The sequence below is a fragment of the Coturnix japonica genome, chromosome 2 (assembly GCF_001577835.2).
Source record: "Coturnix japonica isolate 7356 chromosome 2, Coturnix japonica 2.1, whole genome shotgun sequence".
NCBI lineage: Eukaryota > Metazoa > Chordata > Aves > Galliformes > Phasianidae > Coturnix > Coturnix japonica.
The window spans coordinates 107642422-107654619 of NC_029517.1; the positions used below are offsets into that span (position 1 = coordinate 107642422).

The 12198-nt window shown below is 37.1% G+C and overlaps 1 protein-coding gene across 1 annotated transcript in view; it reads left to right on the forward strand.

Moving 5' to 3' along the window:
- HNF4G (hepatocyte nuclear factor 4 gamma) overlaps nt 1–487 on the forward strand; it is a 58316-nt gene extending 57829 nt beyond the window's left edge. Inside the window, exon 10 of the mRNA XM_015855805.2 lies at nt 72–487. Coding sequence (XP_015711291.1) covers nt 72–73 — 2 coding nt within the window. The 3' untranslated portion in view covers nt 74–487. The remainder of the gene's footprint in view (nt 1–71) is intronic.
- Nucleotides 488–12198: the final 11711 nt, after the last annotated feature.

Genomic DNA, 12198 nt, shown 5'->3' on the forward strand with positions numbered 1-12198 from the left:
TCTTTACTGAAGAAAAAATTCAAGATTCAGCCCTCAGCAGGAAAAGTGATGTGCAATGTCTTTTGGGACAGGAAAGGGTGATCCTTCTGGATTTCCTGGAACCTGGACAAACTATCAACTCTGACCGCTACATCATGATGCTGACTAACTTCCAGAGTCAGACCAGAGAAGAAGACAACCTTTGTCCTGCACACAAAAATGATCAAGGAACACACAATTAATCTTGGCAGAACTGTCCTATCACACCCAACAGATAGTCCAGATTTGGTGCCTTTTGACTTCCATCTATTTGGGCTGATGAAAGATAGACTGCATAGCCAACATTTTTCTTTCAGGAGTGTCATAGAAGCTGTGAAACAGTGGGTCACCACTGCTGGTGCAGAGAATTATGGGTGTAGCTCATGTCCATCACTGGCAAAAATGCATATCTGAAGGTGGCGACTGTTGAAAAATAGCATTTTGTAGCTGAGAATTTGCTCTGTCAAATAGTATTTTTGTACACCTCTTGTAGTTTCCATGAAATAAATAGGAGGCATTGCTTTTGGAGTGACCTACATATTTATATTGTAGATCTATGTCTGGAGAGAGATGATTTGCTAACTCAAGTGATAGACATGCCTTAATTCAACTCCAGATGTTCCTCAAGCTATGAAGATAGCCAGCACATCATGTACTTTCTGTTTGGATTTCAAACTCAGAATTTTCAGATGTTTGGTATGAATTGACTTACTATGATGAGTCCCCTTTGACTCCTCTTCCTTCCTTCCTTCCCGGTTTTGAAGAATTGATTGAAATTTTCCTTCTGGAGTCTATATTAACTAATCTGGATGTAGACCCTCTGTCTGTCTGCACAAAGTGGCAGTTGTGACACATGCTCACATGGGTATATGTTCATTAAGAATTTTTGAAAATTATCTGTTATAAAATGTAAAGTGATTATTTTGTTCATACAGTAGTGATATCATAAGAAAATTGCCACTTTGCACATTTTATTTATTCCAGACAGCAATGGTAGGGTTTTTGTTTGTTAGTTTGTTTGTGTTTTGATTTTTTTCCCCAGTAGCTAAATAAGAAATAAACAGAAAAAGTATTTGCAGTTTGCTGAACCATGGCAAAGATGGAACACAATGGAATCAGAAATTCTGCAAGGTGAGTTGTTCATCCTGAGTTAGACATTTGCCTTAATCACAGCATCTGAATATAATATAATTAAACCATTGGCCTTTAAAATTACTCAAACAAATATGTATGATTCTTCACACACACACACACACACATATATAAATATATATATATATCTATATATTTTTTTTTTCCAAGCACAAAATACTCAGTAAATACTAAGCTGACCTAAACATTTAAAGGACTTTAATGAAAATACATTTACCACAAGGTAGATGCTGTGTTTCTCCTTGTTATTTTGAAGTAGTTGCTTTTGTACTTAGGTCTTCATACAATAGCTCTTAAAGTTTACCTTTTGCTTTATAGAATGTGTTTTTCTTTTTGCTGGTTATTGTTTATTTTATTTTATTTTTTTTATCAATTCATTGCTCTTTTTACTAGACCCTTTTAGGAAGACTTTTTACAGCAGAATAAAGTACCAAAGTTTTGCCATTAACTTCAGGGGTATCAGAACTGTGCTGTTTCTCCATGTAGTTCACCAGCACTAGAAAACAGATAAAGCATGCATGAGACACCCAAATCTTGAATGAGGTCACTTTTGTGACCCTCTCACAGAAAGTGAATGTTTGGCTGTGGCTTGATATGTGTGACTATACTGGGTCAGATTAACTTAGCCGGTTTTGTGAATGTGACTCTTTGTGAGTATCTGACTAAATAAAAGTTAAATAAAAAATGGTCCCCAAGTTGGGTACTCCTGCCTAATATGAGCAATTAATATGATAATATAATGGGTTTTGTTTTCACACTGTTGTTTAGACATTAAATGCACAATAACATGGTTCCACACACTGCCAAAATGTACTGGATGAAAAACATACTTTAGTATTTTATCTTACTGAAAGATGTTATCTATTTTGTACAATATATTACATTTTTGAATAAGAGGAACACCACTGTAATTTATTGGGAAAAGCTGATTTATTTTATAAATGTAACATTATTTTTGTAAGCTTAATTATTCAAAATCAAAAATGATTAGCTTTGTGAAATATTAAATTATAATAAGATGTAACTTTATATGTTTGAACTCTGATACCAAGTTTTTGTGTTCAGCTTTTGGAACTGAAATGGTTTCTGGAAATATTTCAAACGGACTGTTTTTCATCAAAATTCAATAAAGAAAAATGAATGATCCAAATGACACATTTGCCTTTGTTAGTTATGATTGTTATTATTTTTACTGTTTACATAAACACTGATGATGCTTTCTATTGTTTATCTTATGAATAGTCATAAAACTGTAACATGCTTTCATCTGTACAGTATTCATAGAATCACAAAATGATTGAGATTGGAAGGGAAGTCTGCAGGTCATCTGGCCCAGCTCTCTTGCTCAGGCAGGATATTGAAATCATATGAAAGAATATAATGGCAACATTTTAGTTGATTCTCCTGTAACATGGCAAAGTATTACATAGCTATGGTTTTCAGTTTTTCTCCTGCCTCAGAAAAAAAAAAAATTAAGCATGTGCTTAATGCCATCTGTATTTAAAATGAAGCACATGTTCAACAACATTTTCTTTTTTTTTCTTTCTTTTTTTTTTTTTTTTTTTTTCTAGGCAGGAATAACTTCACAAATCACTCCCTGTTGTTTCTCTATAACACTGCTACTTAAGCTAGTGTTATTTACTTTGTAGGAAAATACCTTTAAAACTTTAGGCTGATTTTTTAAGATAGACCTATTGCCTAAGTTTTGAAAAGCATTTCTCCTGTGAATAGATTTTCAATAGAAGTAGATTTGAGGAATTTTTGGAGGGTGGGAAAGAAGGGAAATAACACAGTGAATTGGGGTAATTGCTTTTGCGCAAATCTTCCACGGGAGTCAGAAGATGCACTTATGAATGCTGGATGTCTCCAGGTCCCATTGAGAATTCTGTATTTCTCTGTCTGATTACTCTAGATTAGGGGGTTTATCTGCTTTTTACTTGTAAATGCTGACCTGAATAAAAAAAAATACATCTACTAAATCTACTAAAGAGTAGAAGAGATTTTCTTTCAGCCTACAGTGGAGCCTAAATCTTCAATGACATGAAGTGCTGATAGACAGACACTTCTTTAAGTATTTCCATAAATCAAATTTAGAAACAACTCCAAGAAATGAATCAGGAGCATATATTTTGCAGAAAGAGGTGGGCATATTAGCTTTCTAGTCAAATCACTGTATAACATCTCTCCCAGCTAAGGAGTTCTGAATATGGTTGAGAATATTTATTCCAGGAACCTTCTGTGACAGAAAATTTGATGTTTCCAGAACAAAAAAATAAAATCAATTACAACTCTTGTTTGCCATTTCTGTACTCCTGTTTTTGCAGTCCTGTTGCAGTCCTGTTTTTGTTTGAATGATTTGTGTCAGTCCATGACTGTCTAAAACATGTCTTTCCAGGGGTCTATTTCTAATACTGCTCCTCCAATATTTGTGCTATTTATGGAATCATAAAATGGCTCGTGTAGGAAGGAACTTTAAAGATCATCTGGTTCCAGCTCCCCTGCCATGGGCAGGGATGCCACCCACTAGATCAGACTACTCAGAGCCCCATCCAACCTGACCTTGAACATCTTCTCAAGGCAAACATTCAGTGCCTCACCACTTTCACAGTAGTGAATTTCTATCTGATACATAATCTAAATCTACTCTCTTTTGGTTTTAAACTATTGTCTCTTTTCCTGTCACTGCAGTAGCTGATAAAGTGTCTCTCGCCATCTTTCCTCTAAGTCCCTTTCAAACATTTGAAGGCTACAGGGAGGTCTCCTGGAACATTATTTACTTCAGAGTAAATAACCCCAGCTCTCACAACCCTTTCTTCATAGGAGAGATATTCCTCTGTTCATCTTTTTATTCTTCCTCTATATCTGCTCCAGCAAGTCCATGTCTTATGCTGCATGCTCCGTAGTTGAATACAATAATCCAGATGGTTTCTCACAGGACAGAATATACTTTATGCTAAAGTATGTATGAAAGACCTTTTTTTAAAAGTCACATTTTCTATTAATTCTTTCATAAATCTTCTGTACCATTTTGCAAATGTCTACATTTTTCATGTTGTCCCTCATGTAGAGACAGTAGATTTCGTCTTTTCCTTTATACCCCAAATATAAAGAATAAATTATTTTTCCTAAATGTTTAAGTCATTGTGCTAACAGGTTTCCTCCTCTTCTGTCAGGTTTGTAATACAAAAAGAAAGGGGTCATAGTCCCAATCAAGGCTAATGTTGGTCTTTACTTCCTTCTGGTTCCTCATTCTCTTGTAGTAAATCCAAGTATTCCCATTAATCGTGAAGTTTATTAAGAGACCTCTAAAAATTGAAAATTTTAAGTTTAATTACAAAAAGGAGTAAGGAAAAATATTTTCAAAAATCACTTCCATACAATAAATAAATAAATAAAAATACATATTTGAACTCTAATCAAAATTATAAATATTTATTAAAAAAATAAGAAAATGAAAGACAGGAATGCAGGAATTTAATATAAACACCTATGCAATGAAAGAGACTTAAAGTCTTTTCTCACAAGCTGGAAAGAGGTAAATCATTCTCATTGAATGTCATCGTACCTAAATAGTCTCTAAAGAGGACGGGCAAAATCTCATCAAGATGAGGGAACAAAAGTTATACCTAAAAAACATTCTGACAGTGATTATCTCTTTTCCTTGAAGTTGCTGTGGAGCTATAATTGCTACTGGCATTATATGGCAGTTCATCCCAATTAAGAATCAGTCAAAGATATCACATTAGCACTAGATCTACTGGCATTGCTGACAGGGTTGTCAGTTCCTCACTCACACTGCTGCACAGGTTACACACCACAGCAATACGGTCTAGCACCAGCACATTGTTCTTCATTGCAGCCACTGATAATTCTGGGTTTTTCTACATGTGGCAGTGATTGTCATTGGCATCTTAACATAGAGAGGTGTTCTCCATAGGGAAAATAGCAGCAAGTGCTGTTGAAGATTTCACTTTAAACAGCCTGATCTAGGGATGGTTCCATCTGAAGCTTTAACACTGTGCTCTGAGATTAGAGAAGAAAACATAGATATCCATGTTTTTTTTAAAAACACTCCTCAAATTTAGTCTGAATAACTCTGGTTGGTGTCTGTAATAAATTTTATTATAAGAAGAAAGCACTCTGAATAGCCGAGAACATTGTGTTTTATTAGGCTTAGCAGCTCTGTGGGACTTGGCCTCACAAAAAAAACTACTGCTGTTTTGTTAGTGAGTAGCCCAAAGAAGCAGTTGCTGTTTCATACTTGGAATCCCGATGTCTTCATAGAAATGTAATGAGAAAGACTGCATAGTCTTTGTCTGCATGTGTCTCTGGAAGTGAAAGAACCTCACTAAGTTAAAAAAGATCATGATTGGTTGGAGAAAAATATTTTAAAAGAATACATAGTGCGTACTGCAGTCTTTTAAGGGAATTAAATAAAACAAGGAAGGAGATAAGGCCTGGATAAAACTGGCACCATCATCACTTCCATGAAGACATTACAAGAACCTCTTCAGTGAAAATAAGAAATTGCACAACCTTGCTCAAGAACATTTATTAGTGGTCTAGGCTATTGCCTGTTCATTACAAACATAGGATTTTAGTTGCAACTGCTGATTCATTTACATTTATTTTTATTGAGCAGGTCCTGCCTGGAGCACAGCCTCACAGCTTAGCATGTCTGCTGATACACTCACACAGAATGCTGGCTCTCATTAGGGCTGCTGTGCAGGGAGGCCTGAGTTCATTCTGCATCCCTGCTCAAATATCCTGCCTCTAAGCATTATTTAAATGCATTTATTATCACTGGGCCCTTGCACCATGGAAATTAAATGGCACCCTTCAAACAGTCCAGTGCAGCATTTTCTGTCACCATTCCGTTCATCATAGGGGCACAATAGTGGCACAGTTGAACCTGACAGTTGCATCATCTTCCCACTTATCCTGGAACAGCTCTACAAGCTCACACATTTTGGGAACATTACAAGACAGGAACCATGGTGCAGATGCTTAGTCAGTAGTCAAATTTGAATTTGATAAAAATGCAGAGAAAAGAGGTGTTGGAACTGATGATGTACCCACCTGTTACGTCCATAAGTGATACTGGCTACAGGCAAGCCACCTATCTGCAGAGACCTTGTGTCTCCTCTTAGAATGGCACCTATTTGCTGTCTTTTTGGAATAAAGCCCAAGAGGTTGGGTTAAAGCTGCCATCTAACTATATACATGTCAAATTCATAAAATCTGATTTTGAGAGCATATAGAAACTTTGTTTCTTAGCCTATGCATGTTACTGCTTAAATGAATTGATGCAGCTTTGTTATACTTTGAACAGCAAAAGGTTTTTTCCCCGTTTTTAAAGCCCTCACAACTGAATGAATTTTCATGAATATGACTGCCCAACAAAGCATCCCATTTTTCAGTTGCCTTCCTTTTGTAATTTAAATAATGCAAGCATATGAACATAGAGATTTTGCATTAAGAGGCAAAGGCAATCTCACCAATAGAATTTATTCAATACAGTTCCAACATCGCATGTTCCAAGATATAATTAAGATTACCATGGCCCAAGACTAATTTTCTGTGGTTGCCAAAAAATGGAGGAGATAGCAATTGTAACAGAGAACAAAAAATTTTCCATACAAATTTTTTCATTGTCATATTAGATTTTTTAATGAGCATTAGTCTTGATCAGAAATGTAATAATAGGGAATAGTATTGTAAAATGTGCAGACAGATATATTATAGAATAACAAACTTTAATTTATTTCCTGTGAAGTACGCTTTTCTTTTGCAACACGAACACTTATATCGATTTTTATCTCAACAGCAAAATCACAATTTAACTGTAGAATGATCTGTCATCTATTTTAGCTCAATTTTTGCCGGTTGATTAATATTGCATCATATGAGTAAATACATAGGGGCTGATATTCCATCCCTGTGACATTGTGCTTGTTCAGAGACTGACAGCCTGAGGTGATGCTCATTAACCAACAAGTAATTTGAAAATGAAAATAGGAATAGAGTCCTTCTGGAGGGCAGAAGAGGAATCCACATCTCTCTGAGTGTGAGGAAAGCACTGATGGAGATTTCAGCTTTAGACGTGCAGAAGAAAACACTTATTTAAAGAGAAATTTGCACTTAAAAAATAACAGGAATGGTGGGAAAAAATTGCTTAGAAAAATGTAGTGCTGTTAGTCTCAAGGGAACTCAGTGCAGATAGATACAAGAAAGCCTGATGAGCACAGAAGGAGATGCAGCCAAAGGAACAAAGACAGCACTATTGCCTTTTTCAATGTACCTCTTCTCAAAATATACGAATATCACAGAATCATAGAACCACAGAACAGTTTTTGTTGGAAGGAACCTTTAAGATCAGTTAGTTCCAACTCCGCTGCTATATGCAGGGACAACTCCTTCTAGACCAGGCTGCTCAAAGCCCCATCCAGCCTGGCCTTCCAGGGAGGGGGCATCTGCAACCTCACTGGGCAACCTGTAGCAGTGTCTCACCACTCACAGTAAAGAATTTCTTCCTAATATCTAGTCTAAACTTACCCTTTTCCAGTTTCCCTTTGACCTGTTGTTACCTGCCCTTATAAAAAGTCCCTCCCCAGCTTTCTCGTAGGCCCCTTCAGGTACTAAAAGGGTGCTATAAGGTCCCCCCAGAGCCTTCTCTTCTTCAGATTCCCAACTCTCTTAGACTGTCCTTGTACAGGAGGTGCTCCAGTCCTCTGATAATCTTTGTAACCATCCTCTGGACCTGCTCCAACAGCTCCACGTGCTTCTTGTGTAGGGGACCTGGAACTGGACACTGTTCTAGATGGGGTCTCACAAGAGCAGAGTAGAGGGGCAGAATCACCTCCCTTGACCTGCTGGTCACTCTTCTCTTGATGCAGCCCAGGATATAGTTGGCCTTCTGGGCTGCAAAAGCACATCGCTAGCTCATGTTAAGTCTTTCATCAACCGACATCCCCAAATCCTTCTCCTCAGAGCAGTTCTCAAAAGATTCTTTGCTATCTGCGTTTGGGATTGCCCTGACCCAGGTGCACTTGCAATGTGGGTAAAAGAATCCTTTTATTTTTTGTGGTTAGCATGAACATAAAGCTATCATAGTTAGAGAGAACCTCCTCAAATTTCCTTACAGGAGAAACAGAAGGGAAATTGTTTTGACTTCCAAGTAATTTTTTATTGTTGTTTGCTTTTATACAAGTTAATATTTCTGATATTAATTATGCTGTCTCCATATTTTGAATACTTGGAATTTACAATTATAGATGCCATCTTCACGTTCTGCCCTGTGGGACTGTGAGGAATGAAGATATTACAAAGCAAAAAACCCTAAACAATGAGAACTCTGAGACCCAAAGAAAACACTTCCAACAGCACACTGAATAGACTCAAGAGATCTACTTCAACTAAAGCATGTTAATAGAACTATTTGCTCAAATTACAGTCTTCAGCCCTAATAATATCATTTGCTATTGATAAAGGTTCTTTAGTGTAATAACTATTAATTGCATTACTCTGTCTTCTCTCTCACCTGAATCTTATCTTTCCCAGAGTAAGAGTCCTTATTATTTACAGCTTAATTTATATTGAATCTTGTGCCTGAGTATCCTTGAAACCATCAAGCTTATAGAACTTGCGCTGTCAATCTGCTAGTCTGGTTTCATGTGAGTTCAGACTGAATTTCCTTGAGCAAAAAAATGCACCCACTAGAATAACTAGGTAGGGCAAGAGAAAGCAGCAGATTTAGAGGGATGCAGCATATCTTGTCATTTCTGTTACTCACTGCTGCTGAACTCACTGCCTACTATTTATGACCTCTGAACAAGTTAGTAGCTGCATGGTAGTTCTTTATGTCACAGGAAGACAGAAGGTGACACAAAGGTCTATGTACTGCCACTCTTTTTCTCTGTGCAATGTACATCTGGACTGTTATAGGGAGTGTTTGGAAGGATATGAACAGTGCAGTTATTTCATGAAATTCCTTTGCTTAAAAAGAAAATGCATGTGACATCCTTTACCTCTTTGCACTTTATTTCATTTATAAACACTAAAAATTTAACATTTGGACCAGATCCTTTGTTGGTACATTTCACCTTCTCTAAGACTACCCTTGCTAAAATAAGATTTTAGTAGTACTCATTTTCTAATACATTCGATTACAATTAATTAATTTAAGGTTTTAATCTAAAATTGGGATAAGACTGTAAAGGTAATGAGGAATACCAATATTTCTGTAAACAGAATATCAAAACAACCAGTATGTGTGCTAAAATGCTCTAATGCTTCTCTTCTCTCAAATTCTGTAATTTGGGTGCAATGTGTATTATAGGTTAATCCCCAGAACACACAAACCAGTTCACCAATTTAAACCTCATTATTTCCTGTCACCTTGCTTTAAACTACAGCCAGCATGTGAAACAAAGCTGTGCCCATTGTCCACTGTCATTTGCTTTATATATGGAGGCACTGAGAATTATTTGTTGACCTTTGAAGTAGAGTGTCAAGCTCCTTTAATATTCTTTCATTTCATATGATGGGGAATACAACTGAGATTGCTCAGTCAGTGCCATGTGACTTGTATCCTCTGTGGTAATGAGGCTAAGTGCTGCAGATGACCCCGAAAAGGAGAAGGAAGCTTCAGTGTCTGCTCCAGCATGTCTGTAGGGCTTCTTCACCCTGTAACTGAAGTGGAGTCATATTCTGCTTTTTCTGTGGTGTAAAGACAGCTCAGCTAATACTGCTACTTGCTACTCCACTGAAGTGATCCTTATTTATGAATTATCTATTTTGCTTTTATTTTACAGTGCCATATTATGAAACGATACAAAGCATTTCAGAAGAAAAAAAACAGCAGGAAAAAAAGAAAAAGTAAATGTCACTTGGAATTTGATCACATTTTGTTATAGTAGCAAGTAAACTTGAGAAAAGATAGCAAGAGTCCAATTATCTCTGTTCATGAAGAAACACAGAGTTATCTGGGTATCACTTATTAATGTATCCTACTCCATATGAGGATGCACCCACCCTCAGGGCATGAGATAGAGCTTTTCAGGCTGCTAAGATATTTGAGATACAATCTGGGATAATGCTTAACACTCTGACCCAATGCAACACAGCAGTTATGCAATGCTTAACCTCAGAAACATGTCTGACTTCACTGGAGCTACTCTCAAGCTTAAATCGGTCCCTGTTGCATAGGGTCAGGCTGTATGTTATTGCATGCCACCCTGCAGAACAGGCAGTATTGCAGGCCATCATACAAATTACTTCTGTTTCAGCTGCAGTATCAAAAATAAATTCATGAAAAAAATAATTCAGCTTCTCTCTTCTATTCATAGGAAACAATGTAAGAAGACAATGCAGGCTGAGCACAATGTCTTGAATGAAAGGAAAAGACTTCCCGATCTCCTCCTTATTTTGAACACAAAGTTAAGTACAGGTGGAAAGTTACAATTTTTATCTCTGGACGTTAGTAAGAGTTTTGAAGGAAACAAGTTTTTCTTTTCACCTGTTTAGGAAGTGCTGAGGGAACTGGCTGGAAGTTACTGCTAGGCCATCAGCTGGGTGAAAACACCAGAGCTATAATTGCAAGCAGAGTTACACTTACAGCCCCACAACAAGGTTGGTGACTGAACTGACTATGAAAGGCTGTGTTGGCTCGTAATGCCCTTGGACACAATGCCTTTCAAAATGAATCTAATGAAAGGAACTTGGACTGAAACTAATAAAAGAATATAAACTCCGGCACCAATATTCAAAGATACTTTGGCACCAACTACTACTGAAATCACTGGAAGCTGGGTACCTAGATTGTGATTATGTGCCAATGCATCTCTGAGGATCTGTGCCTTTGATCTCCAAATCTGTCAGTTCAGCTCATTATGAGCTCTACATTTTCTTTAAAAAATACACGAGGAATGAATTAAGGATAAGATTAATTAATAGTGGCACTAACTGTAGCAAAGCAAAGAGACAGATTGCACTGACAGAGAAAGTAGAAAGCATAATGGATTTAATGGCATGTGTTCTAATGGGAAAAAATAACCTACTGCACGAAACTGTCATATCTGAAAAAAAATGTGGCTGCCATTTACAGTTCACATAGGAACAAAAAGGTTTAAACACTGGCAGTATATAAATCACTGAAAATAATAAGCTGAAATCTTTATAGTAGTAGTGATATATATTTCTTCGTGGAAGACCTAGCCCATTTTTGTGTCTATACAGACTCTTTCTGGCTTAAGGGGCTGGCCTGTGTCAAACATCCAGGGCTGGGGAGGGATGCCTCCTGAGTGGAGACAGCCCCAATGAGGAAAGATCCACTGAAGAACAGTCATGAAGACTCTTCTCTTCATTTTCTACTGACTAATGCAAGGAACTTGCCATACAGCCTACTACCTGTCTTAATTATCATTTAAGGTATGTCCTCTATCAGATTAGAGACAGAGCCCTTAAAACAAGATTGAGAATTTGACCAGTGAACAGTGAGCTGGAAAGTTAAATATGTCTACTCCAAATACCTCTCATGTAGAAATTTGCATGAGTGTTAACCATTGCAAATTCTGCAGAAGGCAGAAAAACAAGTTGTGTCCTTTCCTTGAGTAAGCTGTGAATCTCCATAAAGAAACTCATCAAGGTCTGAGCTACTAAGGCTAGGATGCTTCTGGGTGTGTGCACAATTAAATATTCTGAAGCTTTTCTAGGGGATTTTGGTGTTTGGAAGAGCAGAAATTTGGGGAGTAAGGTTGGGACTTGAGTCCCTGCATAGTCCAGCAAAATAATGCTGCCTTTGAAACACCTCTGGCCTTCTACTGGCATGCCAGCAGTCATACTACAAATATTATACCTGTGTCAGTATAACATTAAGCTCAAAGATGTAATTAATTGTCATTGCCAAACTGTCTTCAGACCCAGTATTTCCAGATGTTTCTGTGCTAACTTGGCATTCTTTGCGTATGCTCAACTGCACAGGGTAGACATGGATTTCTGCTGAAGCTCTTTGCAGACCTAGTTTTCAGT